This window comes from Petromyzon marinus, unplaced genomic scaffold (assembly GCF_048934315.1).
Source record: "Petromyzon marinus isolate PM22_M1 ecotype Great Lakes invasive population unplaced genomic scaffold, UKy_Petmar_22M1.pri1.0 PM_G_Scaffold_64, whole genome shotgun sequence".
NCBI classification, from domain to species: domain Eukaryota; kingdom Metazoa; phylum Chordata; class Hyperoartia; order Petromyzontiformes; family Petromyzontidae; genus Petromyzon; species Petromyzon marinus.
In genome coordinates this window covers 789,460-813,401 of record NW_027423018.1, presented here as the reverse complement: position 1 = coordinate 813,401, position 23,942 = coordinate 789,460, and the positions used below count along the sequence as shown (strand labels likewise).

Here is a 23,942-nt window from a genome sequence, read left to right as displayed (position 1 = left end):
TTATTATTGTAATCCTCATGTGTGTATGTTGAACTTCTTTCGCACAGTACGTAGCAAACCTTGCTATACATCCTAAATAGAAGAGTCATCCTATGCAGAGGCCGGTGCCTGCCAATAAATGTATAATTTCCACCCTCAAGCTCAGATGAGAGCCGTCAAATGTATATTTGACAATGGTGACACTTTGATTTGTGTTTCTGGATAAGGTTAACATATAGGTTGCATTTTGCATTCAAACAGATGATTATACAGGAATACAGCTTCTGACCTTCAAGTGTGCATAACGTTCATTTTATTTAAGCCGAGATGCCATTCATTAATGTGAATGGAAATAAGCTCAAATATATGTTTTATGAAAGTATACCACATTGATGAAATGTATGGTGTGCATTATTGAAGGTCTGTGAACTTTCTAACAGTTTTCCCAGGAAGTGAAGAAACTTGTCAAGCATTTCTAAAACACTTTATATAAACAAGGTTAATGTTTTAATGGTATCTGTGAAAGCAGAGGATGGAGCTCTTTTTTCATCAGCGGAGTACGGTGCCCACACTCCTCTTACACAGCAACTCTTTGAGTTATGGATCACGCAGAGATCGTAAAACTCTGCACGCCCGACTTGCAGGGCAGCACTGTGGTGTCTGTAAGAGCATTCATTTTGATCTATGCACGTAGTCTTCAGTCTCGGTGGTGCTTTCCTGGGTAAATATTCTAATGAAATATGGATGATGAACGTTAGCAACTGCTCAATCTGCTGTGTGTATATTTACATTTCTGCTCTAATTTGATGCGTGAGAAGGGGAGATCCATTTTTCACTTAATGGGAACCAGTCTTCCCGAAAAAAGACTGCAGTATAGTGGTTGTACAAATATACTTACAGCTTTGTTGAACAGCACCACTCACCTTCATTACAGTGGAGATAACCCATGTATATCAGTTCACCAACATTGATCTGTTGTTCACACATTACTAAGGTTGTGGTTATGGTGGTGGAAACAGAAAAATGCATTTGTGGGGGCTACCGTCCCCCGCCATCACCGAATTGTCGGGGCCGTTGGCCCCCGACTCCCCCGTTAAATTCATACCACTACCACAACTGCAACACCCGTTGTATGATTATGCCCGTGGGTACCCGTGTACCTCACGGCGCAGCTCTACTCACGCAGTAACCACCGCCAGCAGCATCGCGTGCTTGAATTGTGTAATCTTGTTTCATTTACCTTCGCAGCCGGTCGGAAGCAACTAATTAGGCCACGCTGCGCAATTCCCGCTCACCAATTGATCTCTACACGCTACACGCGCGGCGCGTGCCGTGAGCGCCGCTGCTCCTGCACGTCCCCGTACTGGCGCGGGCGAAGTGCAACCAGTACCACACAATGCAGAGGCTCACCACACCACGCACGAGTGCATTTAATGATCGAAGGACCCGTACTTTAATTCCCAGGGCGATAGCACGTTGCTGCTGCCCCGGCATGCGCGTCAAGCCCCGAGTGGACTCACCCGTGCGAGCGTAAACACATGGGTAAAATTACTCACTCACGCGCAAACAAAAGAATCACCGCGGGCAGACTCGCCACACCACACACCGCCCCTCCGTACTCACAGAAACAACACAATACGGTTTATACCCTACGGACGGTTTATTCCCCACGAATAAACGAACTAGACTGTGCGTGTCAGTACGGACCAGCAGGACAGGTCTAACCTATCTCGCTACTGCCTGATACTTAATCGACCTGTCTGCCCTCTATTTTCTCTCCCCGTGCTTCCCCAAAGCGTCCCTTTTTATCCTCCTTTCAAAGCCCTCGCACCGCCCATCCGCGGTGCATCACGGGTCAGGCCGTTAATCTGCGGTGCATCATGGGTAGGGCCGTTAATTCGCGGTGCATCATAGGTAGGGCCGTTAATCCACGGTGCATCATGGGTAGAGACGCTAACCCGCGGTGCACCATGGGTAGAGACGCTTAACCCGCGCTGCCCCGCTCCCCACCTGTCTGCTGGTCCGCGTGTGTCCTAGGCATCTCCTCACTGCAGTTCTCAGCGAGTTCTCCGTGGTAGGTGAGTGAGTGGGTAGGTGAGTGAGTGGGTAGGTAGGTGAGTGGGTGGGTAGATGAATGGGTGGGTAGGTGAGTGAGTGGGCGAATGACTGGATGGGTAGATGAGTGGGTGGGTTGGTAGGTGAGTAGGTGGGTAGGTGAGTGGGTGGGTAGGTGAGTGGGTGGGTAGGTGAGTGAGTGGGCGAATGACTGGATGGGTAGATGAGTGGGTGGGTGGGTAGGTGAGTGGGCGAATGACTGAATGAGTAGATGAGTGGCTGGGTAGGTGAGTGGGTAAGTGAGTGAAAGGGTGGGTGAATCGGTTGGTGGGTGAGTGGGAGGGTGGGTGTGGATGTGTACTGTGATGCATCTGCCAATTGTCTCAAGTCAGTCAACCCATGGCATCTGGGTCTGTCCCGTGACCTGTCAGCGAACTTGGCCTAAGCTCCGTGGTGATCTCACGGGTGGTCGGGGCATTTAAACTGGAGCATGATGTGTTTATTTTGCTCCCCATAGAATGTGGAGATTTTACGTGGTAACAACTTCTTTAAACACCACCGAGGCGTCGTTAAGCGTCTCTTTCAAACCGTGATAGTTTGCGAACGGTAGTTTCCCTTATCTCCAGATATATAAAAGGCAAAGTTGTGATTATGTGTGTCTGTTCAAAATGTTTAGCGTACTTCCCGACATGCAACAAACTTTAAATTTGCCATGTGGGTACTTTCCAGACTGTACACTGTGCAAACATTATAAAAATACACTTTTAGCTTCTATTTTAGGGGGGGGGGGGGAGCTCAATAATGCATTTATTTTTTGCACGGCAAGTGAGCTGTGACATCAAATCTGTCACGTGACCCGCGCACGTGGAAGCGTAACGCATTGTAGTGTAGCGGTTAGCGTTGTCTGTGTGTGTCTGTGTGTGTGTCTGTGTGTGTCTGTGTGTGTGTCTGTGTGTGTGTCTGTGTGTGTGTCTGTGTGTGTCTGTGTGTGTGTCTGTGTGTCTGTGTGTGGCTGTGTGTGTGTCTGTGTGTGTCTGTGTGTGGGGGGGGGAGCGGTAGTGTAGTGGTTAGCGCTACGCTGCGCTACGAACCCGGCGACCCGAGTTCGATTCCCGCTCACGGCCACCACCGGTGACGATTATTTCAACCGGTCCTGGGCCTCCCCTAGGTCGACTCAGCCTCAAACGTGTAAATGTTGTGGTGTGAACATCGGGAGACAAAGGTGGCCGGACGTGGTGAATCCAAGTCCCGGGTGAAGCCGGGTAGTTAAAGCTCGTGCTGTTATATTCACAATCAGATGTTTTTATTTCGACTCGAGGAAAATCGGTGAAATCGGAAGCCAACGATAGGCCCCAGTTGTGGGCCCTTCTGAACCTGGTAACAAAATAATATTCTTAATCAGTGATGTCCTCACCTAAGCGTGTGAGACGAGACGGACGCACAAGACTCTAGTCTCCCGTTGCTGTACATCACTCACAGAGCACCACAGCGCCCCCCCCCCCCCCACCAGATCCACAACAGCGTTCGCCCCGCAAGACTAAGGCAGCTTCTCCCTGCCTCAGCTGGACCATCAACAACGGCAACATTTGTGTCAACAACAGCAGCAACAGCTAACTTGGCGCCTTTATCATTACGTCTTCAGCACGGCAGCAGCAGCAGCATGGAACAACTTCAGGGCATGACTCAGTCGCAACTCGCGTTTAAAATCGTCACGCAAGACGGCTCTCCGCGAGACGTCGCGGGCACACGGCGCGTCACTTTTCTCCCCCAATAAAACTCGGACAACGTAAATGCGTGGAAACGAGAAACGATGTCGGAACGCAACGGGGCATCGCAAATCGTAAAGATTTTTGCGAGAGCGAGAAAGAAAAGCTTCCTTCTAGACGTCGCCGCCGCGCGCCAACGACGGCACCAGCGTGAGCAGAAGCGCCGTGGCCCAAGCGGCACCGGGGCAGCAAGACGCCTTGCTGGTGGCAGACGCCCGCCCCGCTGACGTCGTCGCCGCCGCTGACGTCGTCGCTGATGACGTCGTCGCCGCTGATGACGTCGCTGATGATGTCGTTGCCGCTGCAAAGGGGCAAGCGGAGAAACGAGACGTCAGTCGCCATCGCTATGATGAGAGCAATGTACGAGTACCGGGGGGCCTCTTACAACCCTCCGCCTCCTCCTCCATCTCCACCACCACCAACACCACCAACATCACCACCAACACCACCACCAACACCACCACCAACACCACCACCAACACCACCAACACCAACACCACCACCAACACCACCAACACCACCACCACCAACACCACCAACACCACTAACACCACCAACACCACTAACACCAACACCACCACCACCAACACCACCAACATCACCATCACCAACACCACCACCAACACCACTAACACCACCACCACCAACACCACCAACACCACCGCCACCATCTCCACCACCACCAACACCACCACCTCCTAGGAGATGGAAGATTTGTTGGAGGTTGTTGATAGTTGAGACTGAAACCTCTTCCTCACTTGTTCACTCTGCCACTCACCCAATCATTCAGAGAGACGATCCATAACACTACGTTTAAAGCTATTTGGTAAATTAAAACGCCGACTGTCACATCATCGACGTTGGGTGCCCGATTGTAACTCCTCTGCGGTGAGCGGTGGACCACCACCAACACCCGAGTGTCAACAACGCTCTTTGCCAAAACAGCAAACCCCTGCCTAGAGTTGCGATGCTGAGAATCTTTTTTATTTTCAAAGCGTTCTTTTATCTCCGTTTGACCGGAACTTTGTTGACTGCCCTCGATGTGTGCACCTCCGTGAGTCTATGGGAGCCTTTAACATTGAAGTCTATGGGACCCTTTAACAGTGAAGTCTATGGGAGCCTTTAACAGTGAAGTCTATGGGAGCCTTTAACAGTGAAGTCTATGGGAGCCTTTAACAGTGAAGTCTATGGGAGCCTTTAACAGTGAAGTCTATGGGAGCCTTTAACAGTGAAGTCTATGGGAGCCTTTAACAGTGAAGTCTATGGGAGCCTTTAACAGTGAAGTCTATGGGAGCCTTTAACATTGAAGTCTATGGGAGCCTTTAACATTGAAGTCTATGGGAGCCTTTAACAGTGAAGTCTATGGGAGCCTTTAACAGTGAAGTCTATGGCAGCCTTTAACATTGAAGTCTATGGGAGCCTTTAACATTGAAGTCTATGGGAGCCTTTAACATTGAAGTCTATGGGAGCCTTTAACAGTGAAGTCTATGGGAGCCTTTAACAGTGAAGTCTATGGGAGCCTTTAACAGTGAAGTCTATGGGAGCCTTTAACAGTGAAGTCTATGGGAGCCTTTAACATTGAAGTCTGTGGGAGCCTTTAACATTGAAGTCTGTGGGAGCCTTTAACATTGAAGTCTGTGGGAGCCTTTAACATTGAAGTCTGTGGGAGCCTTTAACATTGAAGTCTGTGGGAGCCTTTAACATTGAAGTCTGTGGGAGCCTTTAACATTGAAGTCTGTGGGAGCCTTTAACACTGAAGTCTGTGGGAGCCTTTAACATTGAAGTCTGTGGGAGCCTTTAACAGTGAAGTCTATGGGAGCCTTTAACAGTGAAGTCTATGGGAGCCTTTAACAGTGAAGTCTATGGGAGCCTTTAACAGTGAAGTCTATGGGAGCCTTTAACAGTGAAGTCTATGGGAGCCTTTAACATTGAAGTCTATGGGAGCCTTTAACATTGAAGTCTATGGGAGCCTTTAACATTGAAGTCTATGGGAGCCTTTAACATTGAAGTCTATGGGAGCCTTTAACATTGAAGTCTATGGGAGCCTTTAACATTGAAGTCTGTGGGAGCCTTTAACATTGAAGTCTGTGGGAGCCTTTAACATTGAAGTCTGTGGGAGCCTTTAACATTGAAGTCTGTGGGAGCCTTTAACATTGAAGTCTGTGGGAGCCTTTAACATTGAAGTCTGTGGGAGCCTTTAACATTGAAGTCTATGGGAGCCTGTAACATTGAAGACTATGGGAGCCTTTAACATTGAAGTCTATCGGAGCCTTTAACATTGAAGTCTATCGGAGCCTTTAACATTGAAGTCTATGGGAGCCTTTAACATTGAAGTCTATGGGAGCCTTTAACATTGAAGTCTGTGGGAGCCTTTAAAATTGATGACTGTGGGAGCCTTTAACATTGAAGTCTGTGGGAGCCTTTAACAGTGAAGTCTATGGGAGCCTTTAACATTGAAGTCTATGGGAGCCTTTAACAGTGAAGTCTATGGGAGCCTTTAACATTGAAGTCTATGGGAGCCTTTAACATTGAAGTCTATGGGAGCCTTTAACATTGAAGTCTGTGGGAGCCTTTAACATTGAAGTCTGTGGGAGCCTTTAACATTGAAGTCTGTGGGAGCCTTTAACATTGAAGTCTGTGGGAGCCTTTAACATTGAAGTCTGTGGGAGCCTTTAACATTGAAGTCTATCGGAGCCTTTAACATTGAAGTCTATCGGAGCCTTTAACATTGAAGTCTATCGGAGCCTTTAACATTGAAGTCTATGGGAGCCTTTAACATTGAAGTCTATGGGAGCCTTTAACATTGAAGTCTGTGGGAGCCTTTAAAATTGATGTCTGTGGGAGCCTTTAACATTGAAGTCTGTGGGAGCCTTTAACAGTGAAGTCTATGGGAGCCTTTAACATTGAAGTCTATGGGAGCCTTTAACATTGAAGTCTATGGGAGCCTTTAACATTGAAGTCTATGGGAGCCTTTAACATTGAAGTCTATGGGAGCCTTTAACATTGAAGTCTGTGGGAGCCTTTAACATTGAAGTCTGTGGGAGCCTTTAACATTGAAGTCTGTGGGAGCCTTTAACATTGAAGTCTGTGGGATCCTTTAACATTGAAGTCTGTGGGAGCCTTTAACATTGAAGTCTGTGGGAGCCTTTAACATTGAAGTCTATGGGAGCCTGTAACATTGAAGACTATGGGAGCCTTTAACATTGAAGTCTATCGGAGCCTTTAACATTGAAGTCTATGGGAGCCTTTAACATTGAAGTCTATGGGAGCCTTTAACATTGAAGTCTGTGGGAGCCTTTAAAATTGATGTCTGTGGGAGCCTTTAACATTGAAGTCTGTGGGAGCCTTTAACAGTGAAGTCTATGGGAGCCTTTAACAGTGAAGTCTATGGGAGCCTTTAACAGTGCAGTCTATGGGAGCCTTTAACAGTGAAGTCTATGGGAGCCTTTAACAGTGAAGTCTATGGGAGCCTTTAACAGTGAAGCCTATGGGAGCCTTTAACAGTGAAGTCTATGGGAGCCTTTAACAGTGAAGTCTATGGGAGCCTTTAACAGCGAAGTCTATGGGAGCCTTTAACATTGAAGTATATGGGAGCCTTTAACATTGAAGCCTATGGGAGCCTTTAATATTGAAGTATATGGGAGCCTTTAACATTGAAGTCTATGGGAGCCTTTAACATTGAAGTCTATGGGAGCCTTTAACAGTGAAGTCTATGGGAGCCTTTAACAGTGAAGTCTATGGGAGCCTTTAACAGTGAAGTCTATGGGAGCCTTTAACAGTGAAGTCTATGGGAGCCTTTAACAGTGAAGTCTATGGGAGCCTTTAACAGTGAAGTCTATGGGAGCCTTTAACATTGAAGTCTATGGGAGCCTTTAACATTGAAGTCTATGGGAGCCTTTAACATTGAAGTCTATGGGAGCCTTTAACATTGAAGTCTATGGGATCCTTTAACATTGAAGTCTATGGGAGCCTTTAACATTGAAGTCTGTGGGAGCCTTTAACATTGAAGTCTGTGGGAGCCTTTAACATTGAAGTCTGTGGGAGCCTTTAACATTGAAGTCTGTGGGAGCCTTTAACATTGAAGTCTGTGGGAGCCTTTAACATTAAAGTCTGTGGGAGCCTTTAACAGTGAAGTCTATGGGAGCCTTTAACAGTGAAGTCTATGGGAGCCTTTAACAGTGAAGTCTATGGGAGCCTTTAACAGTGAAGTCTATGGGAGCCTTTAACAGTGAAGTCTATGGGAGCCTTTAACATTGAAGTCTATGGGAGCCTTTAACATTGAATCCAAGCATGAATGGAGCAAGCACTTGGGAACCCGAGCAGCCAATGGAGATTCACGGGGTGGCCAGAAACCCAGTTTTTTTAAAACCCAGGACTTTCCGCGCCGCCGACCTCATTGGGCTGACCACGGCCATTTGCATCGTCAGGGTGGACAGACGATCCAAGCCGCCGCCCTCCCGCGTACCTGGCGAGGTAGCTAACAGCTCGTCGTCGTCATCCTCGCCATCGTCAGCACCGCCGTCACGGCCGCTACCGGCGTTGGGGGCCGATGGCGAGGACGTAGAGGCCTCCTTGCCATCGTCCTGGCCCTCCTCCTCGTCCTCCTCGTCCTCCTCCTCGTCCTCCTTGTCCTCGTCCTCCTCCTCGTCCTCCTCCTCGTCCTCCTCCTCGTCCCCCTCCTCCTCCTCCTCGTCCTCCTCCTCACCGTCCGACGCCACTGTGGGGGTGGTTGTGGGGGTGATGGTGGTGGTAGTTAATGGTGGTGGTGGTGGCGGCGGCGGGTGTAGCGGTCTACGCCGTGCTACGCCGCGCTACGAACCCGGCCGAACCCAAGTTCGATTCCCGCTCACGGCCACCAACACGCGGTGATGATTATCTGAACCCGTCTTGGGTCTCCCCTAGGTCGACTCGGCCTCAAACGAGCACCCGGCGCGGTGTGTGGCGAACATCGCCAGCACCGGGGAGACAAAGGCGGTCGGGCGTGGCGCTGGCCACCCACCCCCTCGTGCGCCGTGCCGGCCTTCACAGGTGCTACTTGCTAACAGCGCTTGCCCCTGCGGCCTGTTGAGGCTACACCAGACGTGGGCAATGTACGGCCCCCGGGCCTTCTAGGGCCCGTTGGGCTTTTTAATCTGGCCCGCCGAACTTGTCCAAATATTATTATTATTAAATTAAATTTTACCTTTCTCCTGTAATGCCCCCATTTCCCCATTAGACGGCGCTGTTTTCACGATGTTTGATCAGTCACGTTACGACATATTTTTGTATTGTTCAGATTCGTGCAATTTGTTAAATTGCCTTGCAAATAAATGCTTTGCTACCTGTTAAAGGCCAAATCCTTTCACGTAATGATTTTTAACACGCCATTTATATTTAGTTCACACAAACACTCCATCCATCTGTTCCTGGCCCGGCCCCTCTGTCAAATTTTAGAACGCACTGTGGCTCGCGAGTCAAAACATTTGCCTACCCCTGGGCTACACGGTGGGGGATCTTCGTCTTCGATGGCGGCGGTTGCGGTGCGGCAGCGGTTAACGGCTCGGCGCCGGATCGGAGAGGAATTCCGGCCGGCGGGTTTGTTGCCGGCGGCGACTTTGCTCACCTTCCACGGAGAGGTGCGCCCGCAGCTGGCCGGTGTTCAGGTTGTTGATGGCGAAGCAGGTGTAAGTGTTCGAGTCCTCGCGCCGCAAGTCCACGATGTGAAGGGTGCCATTCTCGAAGATCTGGAAGCGCTCGCCCTCAACATTCAAGCTCTGGTAGTTCCTGAACCTGGCGGTGCGCGGGAAGGCGTGGGGGGCGTGGGGGGCGTGGGGGGCGTGAACCGTTGAGGTTTGACGGCGATGCCGTCGGGGGATTTGAGATCCGGGGTCGGCTGCTTCGCGAGACGCGGAGGCGAACGTCCCGGGGGACGTTGGGGCGGCGAGGTTCACGCGGCCCTCCGCCGCGTTGAGTGCCCCTCTCTCGCTCTCTCGCTCTGAGCCACGTCTGCGTGGCGGCCATCGACAGTCGCCCTACCCCGCCCCCGCGCGCGCGAAATTATAAATGTTAGCCTATGGGAGCCTTTAACATTGAAGCCTATGCGAGCCTTTGACATTGAAGTCTATGGGAGCCTTTGACATTGAAGTCTATGGGAGCCTTTAACATTGAAGTCTATGGGGGCCTTTAACATTGAAGCCTATGGGAGCCTTTAACATTGAAGTCTATGGGAGCCTTTAACATTGAAGTCTATGGGAGCCTTTAACATTGAAGCCTATGGGAGCCTTTAACATTGAAGTCTATGGGAGCCTTTGACATTGAAGTCTATGGGAGCCTTTGACATTGAAGTCTATGGGAGCCTTTAACAGTGAAGTCTATGGGAGCCTTTAACATTGAAGTCTATGGAAGCCTTTAACATTGAAGTCTATGGGAGCCTTTAACATTGAAGCATATGGGAGCCTTTAACATTGATGCCTATGGGAGCCTTTAACATTGAAGTCTATGGGAGCCTTTAACATTGATGCCTATGGGAGCCTTTAACATTGAAGTCTATGGGAGCCTTTAACATTGAAGTCTATGGGAGCCTTTAACATTGAAGTCTGTGGGAGCCTTTAACATTGAAGTCTATGGGAGCCTTTAACATTGAAGTCTATGGGTGCCTTTAACATTGAAGTCTATGGGAGCCTTTAACATTGAAGTCTATGGGAGCCTTTAACAGTGAAGTCTATGGGAGCCTTTAGCATTGAAGTCTATGGGAGTGTTCTATGTTGAACTTCTTTCGCTCCGTACGTGGCCAGCCATGCAAACCCGCTGGCGGCATTCCAAAACAGACTCGGCTCTCGTGCCTCTGATTAGCACGGTTGGCCACATAGGGTGCGAAAGAAGTTCAGGGCACGTACACATACAGAGAGACCCACAGACACCCAGATCCACGGAGGCACAGATTAGCACGGTTGGCCACGTAGGGTGCGAAAGAAGTTCAGGGCACGTACAGCCCTCGCGACAGGGAGCTTCGAGGCGCGTCGTCAGGGCCGTCGTTTGCGACATGGCCGGGTAGCTTCTGAAAAACAGCTGCACGGCTCGGTGGGCATCAGGCGGTGAAATAAACAAAAAGAGTCTCCAGCGAGCGGAGAGCGAGAGGAGAGGCGGAGAGGGACGGACGCTCAGGCGCGGCGTTCGGTCTCACCACAGGATGGTGGCGGGCGGCCACACCGAGCACTCCATGTACACCGCCTCTCCCTCTCTCGCCCTGTACATCCTGTCTTGCTCCGACAGCATCGACGGGGGGTTGGCTGTGTGAGGCGGTGGTGGGGGGGGGGGGCAGAGACAGCGAGCGGGCAGAGGTCGCTCCCGAGGGTGGGGGGGGGGGGGGTCGCTCCGGGCCGAGCAAGTACTTGCAGTGTTGCACCTTAACAAACTGCGTACTCAACTGGGCCCTGTACGTGTGTGTGTATGTGATGTCGCAACCGTGCACCTTTCCGTCGTGTTTCCGGAGGTTGCTGCTTTGCTGCATACACCTGATGTGAGCTTCTTTGGTACCGTATGTGGCCAGAGATGATAACCGCAGCTGCGGGCGAAAATACAGCAGAGTGTTAGTAGGGTCTCTGTGTGAGTAGTGTGTGGGTCTCTGTGTGAGTAGTGTGTGGGTCTCTGTGTGAGTAGTATGTGGGTCTCTGTGTGAGTAGTGTGTGGGTCTCTGTGTGAGTAGTGTGTGGGTCTCTGTGTGAGTAGTATGTGGGTCTCTGTGTGAGTAGTGTGTGGGTCTCTGTGTGAGTAGTGTGTGGATCTCTGTGTGAGTAGTGTGTGGGTCTCTGTGTGAGTAGTCTGTGGGTCTCTGTGTGAGTAGTGTGTGGGTCTCTGTGTGAGTAGTGTGTGGGTCTCTGTGTGAGTAGTCTGTGGGTCTCTGTGTGAGTAGTCTATGGGTATCTCTGTGAGTAGTGTGTGGGTCTCTGTGTGAGTAGTCTGTGGGTCTCTGTGTGAGTAGTGTGTGGGTCTCTGTGTGAGTAGTCTGTGGGTCTCTCTGTTAGTAGTGCGTGGGTCTCTGTGTGAGTAGTCTGTGGGTCTCTGTGTGAGTAGACTGTGGGTCTCTGTGTGAGTAGTGTGTGGGTCTCTGTGTGAGTAGTGTGTGGGTCTCTGTGTGAGTAGTGTGTGGGTCTCTGTGTGTGAGTAGTGTGTGGTTCTCTCTGTGTGAGTAGTGTGTGGGTCTCTCTGTGTGAGTAGTGTGTGGGTCTCTGTGTGAGTAGTATTTGTGTCTCTGTGTGAGACCCACAGAAACCCACACACTACTCACACAGAGACCCACACACTACTCACACAGATACCCACAAGTGTTTCGAGTACTCGGCCCCGCTTGAACGTCGAAGTGCTTCGTTGAAGCCATCATTTGCAAGAGCCGGGGCGCTTCTGAAAAAAATAAGAGCCACGAAGCTCAGTGGGCATTGCCTGGTGAAGTCAAAAGTGTCGAGTTTAATCGATGGCCTTTAGTGGGAGTAGCTTTGAGAGGGGGCATCGTCTCAAGTGGGGTAGCGGCGCTGTTTGCTACTCACGGTCAAGCGGCAGGGCGAAGGGGTTGTGACGGTCGCCCAGCACAACGATCAGCAAGGCCACTAAACGGGTGGTGGTGTGGAAAGCCTCCATTGGGGGGGGGGGGGGTGGCAGATGGTCGGCCTGGAGGCTTCCTTCACTTGGCTAGGAGGGGTGAAGGGGAGGGAGTAGGAGGAGCAGTGGAAATGATATTTATTTAGACTGCAAGAGGAGGAATCCAAAGCGCTACGAAGCTCTTTTTGTCACAGATGTCCAGCTGTGGCACTGGGTCAAAACATGACAACAAACACTAAACAAAAACACGGCGTGAGTGCAGAGTTACAGGAAGAGTAAACAAATCACTTTAAAAAAATCTATACTAATAAAAGTAACCAATGTTTAATGTTGCCACGTGAAGCACACCACCGTGCTACATAGCTCTTTTTAAGAAGAGACCTGGCCCACAAATAGTGGGCTGATATCAAGTGGACATTCAGGGCAAAATACTCTAAACGCGTGGCGTTTCGGAATGTGGAGGGGAAAAAACCGGAGGACTCGGGGAGAGAAATCCACGCGGCCGCGGGGCGCGAGAAACGTCAACTCCAAAGATACAGCAGGGAGTGTCAGGGTCGGTATCAAACCCCACGACCTCCTGTGCACCAGGTGACAACCATGCCGGGTTAAAGACCTCCTCCTTCACAAGGGACAATTGGATGCATGCCTAAGGCTCCCTCGTTGATGGACACGTTCCTCCTGCGTTGAGCAAAATGTTTAGGTTCTCATCGTTTCGCAGAGGCTGCATTTTTTGCCACCGCAGAAAACGAACGTTGGGGGAAACGCCTCCTCACATCGGACTCTTTGTTTTTTGTTCGCTAAAGTCACGTAGGTAAAAAAATCAATAAAATAAATAAATTTTAAAAACAACTCAATTAAAATCACGACGTTTCGGAGGCAGTAGCACAAGCTTCCGTCTTGAGGTGGAAACCATCACGGTAAAAATTGCTACATCAAGTGAAGAGAACTCTAAGCCAATTCTAGATTTAAAGCTTTCGTGACTGCAAGGATCCATACTCTTTGGTTCTATTCGGTAAAGTCACGTAGGTAAAAAATAAAACAACAAAAATCACGACGTTTCGGCCACAACACAAGCGGCCTTCATCAGGTGAAGGGATCAGGCTGTCTCGAGGGCAGCACTGGAGTGAAACACAGCCACGCTCAGACCGTGGACAGCTTAAAGGTCGCGGTCTGAGCATGGCTGTGTTTCACTCCAGCGCTGTCCTCGAGACAGCCTGATCCTTTCACCTGATGAAGGTCGCTTGTGTTGTGGCCGAAACGTCGTGATTTTTGTTTTATTTTTTACCTACGTGACTTTACCGAATAGAACCAAAGAGGAACTCTAAGACACCCGAGATTGTATACAGGTTAAGGGGGGGGAGAGACAAGAAGGGCCGTGGGGGGGGGCTAAGTTAAGCCGCCTTCTGTTATGCTGCAGGGGGTTGGGGACGGAGAGATGGCCGTGTGCAGGTTGAAGAGCATTACACACGTGAACCAGAGGCAGGAGGCAGTAGTTAAGCTGACAAACTGGTTGCCTTGCAGAGCATACTGCTGTAAACTATAAGGCTGCTAAAGTTTAACTTGGGTTTAACTTTATTTTTTTTACCTCCGCGACTTTACCGAAAATAAGCCAGAGTATGAATCCTTGCACATCACGAAAGCTTCAAATCTAGCGCCTCACATCGTGTTAGTTTGGCACCGATGTTCGTGCTGATTGTTTTAAACTAGATCAATAAAACAACATTGATTACACCCCCAGCTCAGGTTTTTTTTTCCCATCAATGAAACAGCCCCTGAAGTGAGAGCACCTTCCAGGATAGAAACCAACACTGCCGCACGTCTGTCCAAGAGCTGTGTAAAAAAACAATTGAGTTGAAAAAAATGTCAAGCCGACAGGGAAAGGGGCTCCTGGCAACTTTGACCGCCAGCCAGGTCGATGTATTGGTAATGAGAATGTGCAATTTGTTTTATCCTTGGAAACACGGACTATGAATAAAACGAGATATTCTTAGCTCTTTCGGTAAAGTCACGTTGAAGGGAAACAATAAAATAATAATATATATAAAACAATAAAAATTCTCACGACGTTTCGACCATAACACAAACGGTCGTCATCAGGTCGAATTGTCGTGAGAATTTTTATTGTTTTATATATTTTATTGTTTCCCTTCAACGTGACTTTACCGAAAGAGCTAAGAATATGAATTACTGCAGTCACGAAAGCTTTAAATCTAAATTTAAAACGAGATACTCGCAGAGTTTACGCTTCTGAATGTGCACTTGTTCAAGCGATTCACTCGGTCTAAGAGGCAGACGCACAGTAAATTATTGGGCGGCACTTTGTAAGCTCCTAAGGTAGACAAAGCGAGCTTGAACACGACGCGCTCGAGTGAAGTCTTTGAGCGACGCATAGTTCATAGTTCATTTATTTGGTATAGCCCTGTGAGCCATTCGGCTCTTGAATCGGGTGCAACCGCAACAAACAAAAAACATGAACAAGAAAACATCTTAAAGTGATTACGTGACTGTGCAAACAGAAAATACAGGAAAAAAATATCAAAATATTCCTGAAATAGCACCGTACACCAACGCTGTGTGCAAAAATCCCAGTGGGATGCAAGTCAAATAACAACAACAACCACAAGACAACTAAGATTAAAGCCATCAGTCTAACTCCGTACTACAATAAACAAAAACATGGCCAAAACAATTTTTTTCGAAATCACCAAAATAAAAGCCATAAATGCAATGTAACAGTGATCATAGGGAGTGTGACCGAATTTTTAACAATAAACTACATAAATAAATTATAACACCAAAATCTAGAGCCATAATTTAGGCCACTGAATAGCAGTGGCAGCTAGGGTTCTACAACTCCTCTAGAGCACATTGACACGCGTGCATTGCAAATAATTCAAGTTTAAAACACGCAGCAAAGATTCGTTACAAAGGCCTAGCGGCAGCCTTCACGCATCCTTTGGAAGCTTGCTAACCCACAACATAACCTAGAGACCATCTTCCAGGTCTCTATGGAGACCATCGCATGACAGCGGCATCTGTAGCCGGCCAAAGTGCCGCCTCGGCCGGCTGGGCAATCTAGCCGAGACCGGTGACACTCCCGGAATAGGCCTCAACGCGGCACTCACCAGCGCAACGCTGCGTAGGTGTCTGGGGAGGGGGTCTTAAGCTATATCCTCCTTCGTGGTGAGGTTATAAACAAAACAATGTCCTCGTGTGGTCGTGGTGGAGGAGGAGATTCGACGTTCCGTGCCTCGAATCACAGGCAGGCGACTCGGTGGGGCTGTTATCACGTGAGGCCTTAGCAGGGCGCTTTTATAAATCGTAGTGCGGATAGGCGAACACGCAGTGCGAGCGAGGCTCAGATTCTGTAGAACTGATAAACACTGCCCATAGACTCAGCACTGCCCATAGACTCAACACTGCCCATAGACTCAACACTGCACCATAGACTCAACACTGCCCATAGACTCAAGACTGCACCATAGACTCAGAACTGCACCATAGACTCAACACTGCCCATGGACTCAACACTGTCCATAGACTCAACACTGTCTATGGACAGTGGCCTAAAATATGGCTCTAGATTTTGGTGTTATAATTTATGTAGTTTATTGTTAAAAATTCGGTCACAGTCCCTATGATCACTGTTACACACAGTGTACACACATTGTGTACACACACGGTGTACACACACAGTGTACACACACACAGTGTATACACACAGTGTACATACACACATAGTGAACACACACACACAGTCTACACGCACAGTGTACACACACACAGTGTACACATACACACAGTGTACCCACACAGTGTACACACACACAGTGTACACACAGTGTGTATACACATATTGTATACACACAGTGTACACACACACACAATGTACACACAGTGTACACACAGACAGTGTACACACATACACAGTGTACACACACACACATACAGTGTATACACACAGTGTATATACACACACAGTGTACACACACAGTGTGTAAACACACAGTATACACACAGTGTACACACACACAGTGTATACACACAGTGTACACACACACAGTGAACACACACACAGTATACATGCACAGTGTACACACACATAGTGTATACACACAGTGTACACACACAGTGTACACACACAATGTACACACAGTGTACACACACACAGTGTACACACACACAGTGTACACACATACACTGTGTACACACACACACAGTATACATGCACAGTGTACACACACACAGTGTATACACAATAATGTCCACGTTGTTGTTGTAGCTGAGCCCACGCACCCAAGGGAGGGAGCAATGAAAATGAATCTAAATCAACTTAAACTCCAATCCCGCTGTGACGTCACCACTCAGCTTTACCTCATTGGCGTGAAACGCCAAGGGGAGGTGTACCTCGCTAGTGACGTCATGTCACCAAGGTATTCACCCCTCCCCCGCGCTCTTGAACAGAGGTCACCTCCGCTTGGGTCACTGCCAATATCGTTCCAGTGCCAATCCTTATTTGGGCAAAGCTACGCCCAGTGACTGGCGGCTCATTAACATAATGTGTTCGTTAAAGCCGTCGCGAGTTTATTGCGACGGGTTCAGCACTCACGACATAACGGACGGCAACATTAACATAATTTATTCATTCTCTAATTTAATTAGTTACGGAGCAGCTCATTGTGGGAGGAGCGTGTCTCGTTCCCAGGAAGTGACGTCACGTCACCTGCTACCGCGTGACGTCCCGAGGTGAGAAATTCTCATTGCGATTGTGGTTGTGGTGGTGGTTGTTGTTTACCAAGGTAGAGCCTCTCTCTCGTAGGGATGTCAGTTGAGTAGCAGCGAGCATGGGAATCGATGTCCAGGTTGGAACTTTACAACGCGGGGCCTAGCCACGCGGGGCCTTGCCTCCTGCCCTCGCCTGATTGCATTCACTTTAATTATCTCGCTTAAGTTTAATTTGTCTTCACCCGGCTCGCCACTTTGTAACTTTGTTTTATCGTGAATATTCACGCAGTTTTTATTTTCGTTCTTTTGTTTGCAGGCCAAGCCCGCTTGAGCTGCTATACCGCTCTTGTTATCAGAAGCGACCTGCCCACAACAACACAAGGTGAGGCTTTGTCAACGTGTGTGAATGTTTTGACTTAAAACTTTGGCGACTGCAGGAATTAATGTTCTTGGTTCTTTCGGTAAAGTCACGTAGATAGAAAATAAAATAAAAGATAATAAATGTAATGAAAAATAAAAAAAATGGAAAATGAAGCAAAAAACCCACGACGTTTCGATCGCAACACAAGTGGTCTTTATCTTATTAAATTTAATCTGTTATTTTTATTTTCTATCTATGTGACTTTACTGAAAGAACCAACAATACGTGTGTCAATGTATCTATCGGTCAAAGACGCTAAGCGCGTGCCGCTGTTGACTCTGAATGTGTGGAGGGGAACACCTTCACGGGGAGAGAGAGACAGAGACACGGATAGCCTCGGCTATGTTGATGATCCTCGATTCATTACTTGATGGAGTGAGGAAGAATTAATGCTGAGCAGATGAAGGTGGCCAGGCATGGTTCTGGTCACACCACCACCTGTTTACTCATGGCAGTGTGTGACAGTGTCAAGTTTGTGTTTGCAGTAAAGTCTATTAACTCTGTTGAACACGAGGATATATAAAACAATAGTTTCTTTTAGTTTTCCTCTGGAACTCTTTGTAAGAATGGAAACAGGAGGTGAACACAGCACACACATTCAGCTGAAGTCGGAACTGTTCATCCCCAGCATTCAAGGACATAGCCTGGATTCACACCTGAGTTGCGATTGAACGTTAATTAATGCATTTCTGCATAACAGAAATAGTATTGTTTTCAACACCCTTTGCTATGTCAGCTGAATTTAGCTTTCATAAATATTCCTTTTGTAGTCAGCCGAAATTGTGTGCTTAGAGATTTGCGTTACCATTCATCTTGAAGATATGAAGGCTTCCAGGCATATTAATGACATTTCCCCTCTCATTGTGTGCCATAACAGCCCGTGGAGAGAAACCCTTCAGGTGCACTCTGTGCGGGAAGGCGTTTGCACGTTCATCAAATCTGATGAATTTGAGAAACTTTTCATTGCATCATGAATATATTAATTAGTATAGACGTGTAAGTCACGTGTGACTATATATGCATTCCTCTGTGCCTCAATACTGACGTGTAGATGGTGTGTATATTATTTTTTTCTGTCTGCAGCTGACGCTGCCACTTTGTAAATTTGTTTTATTGTAAATATTCACGCAGTTTTTATTTTCTTTTGTTAGCAGGCCAAGCCCGCTTGAGCTGCTATACCGCTCTTGTTATCAGAAGCGACCTGCCCACAACAACACAAGGTGAGGCTTTGTCAACGTGTGTGAATGTTTTGACTTAAAACTTTGGTGACTGCAGGAATTAATATTCTTGGTTCTTTCGGTAAAGTCACGTAGATAGAAAATTAAATTAAAATAACAGATAATAATTTTTCTTTTTTACAATGAAGCCTAAAACCCCACAACGTTTCTATGGCAACATTAATGTTGAAGATGCGAGGGCTTACAGGAATATTTATGACATTTGCCCTCTCATTGCGTGCCATGACAGTGCTGTTTGCACAGTCACACATAATCACTGTAAGATGTTTTTCTTGGTCGTGTTTTTGTTTTGTTGCTTGTTGTGGTTGCACCCGATTCAAGAGCCGAATGGCTCACGGGACTCTAAGCAAAATAAATCAAACTGAAAATAAAAAAACTGAAACCGCGTGATGAATTTTGGGAAAGTTTTTCACTGCATCTCCAAATATATAAAGGCAAAGTTGTGATTGTGTGTGTTGTCTGTTCAAAATGTTTAGCGTACTTCCTGACATGCAACAAACTGGAAATTTGCCATGTGGGTACTTTCCAGACTGTACACCGTGCAAACATTATACAAATACACTTTTAGGTTCTTTTTGGGGGGTAGAGGGGAGCTCAATAATGTATAGATTTTTCCACGGCAAGTGAGCTGTGACGTCAAATCTGTCACGTGACCCTCGCACGTGGAAGCGTCACGCATTGAAGTGTACCGGTTAGCGTTGTCTGTGTGTGTGTCTGTGTGTGTGTGTCTGTGTGTGTGTGTCTGTGTGTGTGGAAGAGTAACACATTGTAGTGTAGCGGTTAGCGCTACGCTACGAACCCGGCAACCCGAGTTTGATTCCCGTTCACGGCCACCACCGGTGATGATTATTTGAACCGCTTCTGGGCCTCCCCTAGGTCGACTCAGCCTTAAACGAGTAACTGTTGTGGTGGTGTGAACATCGCCACTGGGGAGACAAAGGCGGCCGGACGTGGTGGATCCAAGTCCCGGGCGAAGCCGGGTAGTACAGCTATTCATGAATATATGAATGAATATAGACGTGTAAGTCACGTGTGACTGTATATATTAATTCCTCCATGGCTCGATACTGACGTGTAGATGGTGTGGATATTCTTATTTTCTGTCTGCAGCTGAGGCTGGTCTGATGGAGCAAAGGCCCTCAGCACAGCAGCTCGGTACGACAAGTCAACAATGCGACCGGCGTGCATACAGCACGGATCGGACTGGAAATTTGACACAGCACCAGAGAACACACACGGGAGAGAAACCCTTCAAGTGCAGTGTGTGTAGGAAGGCGTTTTCAGATTCATTTGCTCTTAAAACACACCAGAGAACACACACGGGAGAGAAACCCTTCAAGTGCAGTGTGTGTGGGAAGGCATTTTCAGATTCATCTCATCTTCAAAGACACCAGAGAACACACACGGGAGAGAAACCCTTCAAGTGCAGTGTGTGTGGGAAGACATTTTCAGATTCATTTGCTCTTAAAACACACCAGAGAACACACACCGGAGAGAAACCCTTCAAGTGCAGTGTGTGTGGAAAGGCATTTTCACAGTCATTTGCTCTTAAAACACACCACAGAACACACACGGGAGAGAAACCCTTCAAATGCACTGTGTGTGGGAAGACATTTTCAGATTCATCTACTCTTAAAAAACACCAGAGAACACACACGGGAGAGAAACCCTTCAAGTGCAGTGTGTGTCGGAAGACATTTTCAGGTTCATTTGCTCTTAAAACACACCAGAGAACACACGGGAGAGAAACTCTTCAAGTGCAGTGTGTGTGGGAAGGCATTTCCAGATTCATCTAATCTTAAAAGACACCAGAGAACACACACGGGAGAGAAACCCTTCAAGTGCAGTGTTTGTGGGAAGGCATTTTCACGGTCATCTGCTCTTAAAAAACACCAGAGAACACACACGGGAGAGAAACCCTTCAAGTGCAGTGTGTGGGGAGGCATTTGCACAGTCCCCACATCTTCAAGTACACCAGAGAACACACACAGGAGAGAAACCCTTCAGGTGCATTCTGTGCAGGATGGCGTTTGTGCATGTGTCACATCTTCAAAGACACCGGAGAACACACGGGAGAGAAACCCTTCAGGTGCATTCTGTGCGGGATGGCGTTTGCACAGTTGCCACATCTTAAAGTACACCAGAGAACACACACGGGAGAGAAACCCTTCAAGTGCAGTGTGTGTTGGAAGGCGTTTGCACATTCATCTGCTCTTGTAGTACACCAGAGAACACACGGGAGAGAAACCTTTCAAGTGTACTCTGTGCAGGCAGATGTTTGCAAATTCATCAAATCTTCAAGTACACCAGAGAACACAAGCATCAGAAGATCCACAAGGAGTGGAGTCTGAAATCGGCTTGTGAAAGTCAAAGTGCCACCATGAGCCCATCCCTCATGAAACAGGAACCGGAAGAAAATCCCAGCTTGGACACTTTTAAAGGTATCAGGGTGAAATATGAAGAGGTGATGGTGAAGAGGGAAGAAGTGATGGTGAAGAGCGAAGTGATAGTGAAATGTGAAGAAGTGATGGTGAATAGCGAAGAAGTGAAGGTGAAATGTGAAGATGAATATTCAACTCAAAAATGGGATCTTCACATCGACGGAGGCAACGTGAAGCAGGAGGAGAATTCTGACTATGAGGCAGAGCGAGGCAACTCCCAGCAGTTTGTGTGAAGTGGAGGTGTGGGTGGACTTCCTAGACAATCCAAAGTCAAGTGGAGACCCGGTAGATGTGTAAGCCAGAGACGATGTCGCTCCAATAGATGCACCTTTGTCACAGGCCTTTAATGACAAGAATGTGAAGTTGAAGACTAATTTCTTAGGTTCATCCTGCAGAGTAAGAGCGGCCAGTCTTTGTGGACCTGTGGGTTGGGTTAATCTCTCACCAGGAGCGAGAGCTAATAAGCTCCCAAGCATTCACGATGTTCTCATGATAATTGCTTTTACGCTTTGCTCGCTTAATCGCCTCGGCAACTCGGAGTTTCATGTCTATCTCGTCTGAGACGCTCGAAGAGCATCCCCAAGTAGCAGCTGCCCCTGTGTGGCACAAGGTGGTGGCCCTGCACCGGCCTGCATGTGGAAAAGAGCCTGTCAGTAGGGGGCGATGATTGATGCGTCATCTCGGTTGTGTAGTTTGTAGGCAATTTTGATTCGACGCTTTTGTGATTGCAGGAATCCACACTGTCTAGTTATTTCGGTAAAGTCATCACGTGGGTAGAAACATAACAGACCACGGCATTTAGATCACAACACAAGCACTCGTCATCAGGTGGGGCAACCACAGCAAGAAGAAGACGCTGAAGTAGGCGCCTTCTTCAGCAGTTTTGTCTTCTTGCTGCTGCGATTGTCCCACCTGATGACGATTGCTTGTGTTGCGATATTTGTAGCTAATGTTTAGAATTTTCTACATTTTGACCCAGACGCCAGCATGCAACGGCCTACTCGTTTTGAATGACACTACAATAATTTGTTGTACATACACTGTTAAGCAGGCGGTGCGTATTTTAAAAATAGCTTCTTCTTAATACGATGTAACCTGATGCAGTATATTTCACTGCAGTAATTACATTTTGTTAATATGCCTGTCAATAATTACGAATGAATACTTGTCTGTGCGTATTTTAAATGTTATTCTTTTATAAGGTGATGTTGATATCGAAAACTGACACATAACTGGCATGCCATGAATAGGAAATCAACTCTGCTTATTCGAATCAATGTATTCATATATCTTGATAAACTGTTTTCAAGCAGATTGTCTCTAACGGCGACTACAGGGACCACGTGATTGTTTAAAAATGTCTTTGATTATAACTATAATTGCCTACAATTCATCATGTGTAGCTTATTTAGACTATAATTTATTCACTACCCAAACTGTATTGACTTGAAAACATAGAGCTGATATTTGTAAGCAATGTCTTTGTTATTTATACGTTTGAAAAAAAATATTTGCACAAATTGAACTTGTTCAGATACAAGGTGAATTCACAAGGCTTTGTCAAAAATCCAATATTTCAGAATTTTGCCTTAACGGAGAATATTTTTTTAAATGTTGGTAAAAATAAAGATTCAGAAATATATATTGTGCCGTGTCTACAATTTTACTGTAAAGTGGAATTGGTAAAAAAATTGATGGTTCAATGAGCCACTCTGTCTGGATTCCCACCACCATCCATCCCAGAAGAATTCCCTCATCAAGACTCTGCACCATAGAGCCCAATGCATATCTGACCAGGAACACATAGGCAGTGAACTCAAGCACGTACACCACGCTCTTAAGGCTAATGGTTACTCCGACTACAATCCACAAAGCTATCACTCAAACCATGAAGAAGGACCCTCTTGAGGCTTTCAAAACCATCACTTTGCCCTACATTGCGGGGATCACAAAAAAGATCTCCAAAATCTTGAATAAACACAAGATCCAGGTCCGTTTCAACACATTACATAAAATCCGTGATCTGGTTCCGTCTGTAAAAGATGTGATTCCAGACATACAGTACCCTGGTGTCTACAAACTAAGTTGCCTCTGTGGTAGTAGTTACATTGGAGAAACCAAACGCCATGTCTCGGACCGCATTCGTGAACACAAAGCAGACCTTAAACACGGTAGGACCAACACCTCGGCCGTGGCAGATCACTGTTACAATTCAGTAGGCTCACATGACATTGACTTCTCCAAGACGGAGGTTCTTTGCAATCCATCTGGCTACCATGAGAGATTCGTTCATGAGGCTCTCCACATATACAAGCACAGAGACAATTTCAACCGAGAGGAAGGAATTCTGGCTTAGCAATCATTGGAAGGTATTGATAAACCATTTCGGGTCTTTTGATTGTTCACGCTTACGGTGGCTTTCAGACAGCATACATTAATTTTTCGTCTCCCCCCTCCTCTTTTCAGTACATAGATGGACTCGTCTTTCTGAATGACTGCCAAATCGCTCTCCATGGTGCTAACGTTTATAAATAAATAGATACAAACCGCCACTTCTTTCAAATGTTTCTTGCCGTTGGTTTTCACACCTGATGATGACTGCTTGTGTTACAGTCGAAACGTCGTGAGAGTTTTATTGTTTTATATATTTTTTATTGTTTCCTTTCAACGTGACTTTACCGAAAGAACCAAGAATATAATTCATTGTTTGTTATGGTCGTGTTACATTTTAAACAGAAAATGT

General features: G+C 47.3%; 1 protein-coding gene across 3 annotated transcripts; it reads right to left on the bottom strand.

Moving 5' to 3' along the window:
- Positions 1–3,315: 3,315 nt before the first annotated feature.
- LOC142919852 (uncharacterized) lies at positions 3,316–15,697 on the bottom strand. Of its 3 annotated transcripts, none has more exons than XM_076062511.1 (8): positions 15,500–15,697; positions 12,323–12,464; positions 12,090–12,179; positions 11,251–11,343; positions 10,963–11,068; positions 9,403–9,569; positions 8,266–8,517; positions 3,316–4,101 (listed from the first exon to the last, which is right to left on the bottom strand). In XM_076062511.1, the coding sequence occupies exons 2-8, from the start codon at positions 12,411–12,413 to the stop codon at positions 3,914–3,916; spliced, it is 987 nt and encodes a 328-aa protein (XP_075918626.1). In that variant the 5' UTR covers positions 12,414–12,464; positions 15,500–15,697; the 3' UTR covers positions 3,316–3,913. The 3 variants fall into 3 exon arrangements, with proteins under 3 accessions (XP_075918626.1, XP_075918627.1, XP_075918628.1); XM_076062512.1 differs by having other exon boundaries at positions 12,102–12,179; XM_076062513.1 differs by lacking the exon at positions 12,090–12,179.
- Positions 15,698–23,942: the final 8,245 nt, after the last annotated feature.

Bases quoted from the DNA above. Each gene is read 5' to 3' on its own strand.
- LOC142919852 (XM_076062511.1), bottom strand. From the start codon at position 12,413: ATGGAGGCTTTCCACACCACCACCCGTTTAGTGGCCTTGCTGATCGTT. The intron at 12,180-12,322 runs GTGAGTAGCAAA...TATTTTTTTCAG, and splicing joins CTTCGCCCTGCCGCTTGACC to AAGCGCCCCGGCTCTTGCAA. The intron at 9,570-10,962 runs GTGAGACCGAAC...GCGCACCGCCAG, and splicing joins CCGCCCGCCACCATCCTGTG to GTTCAGGAACTACCAGAGCT.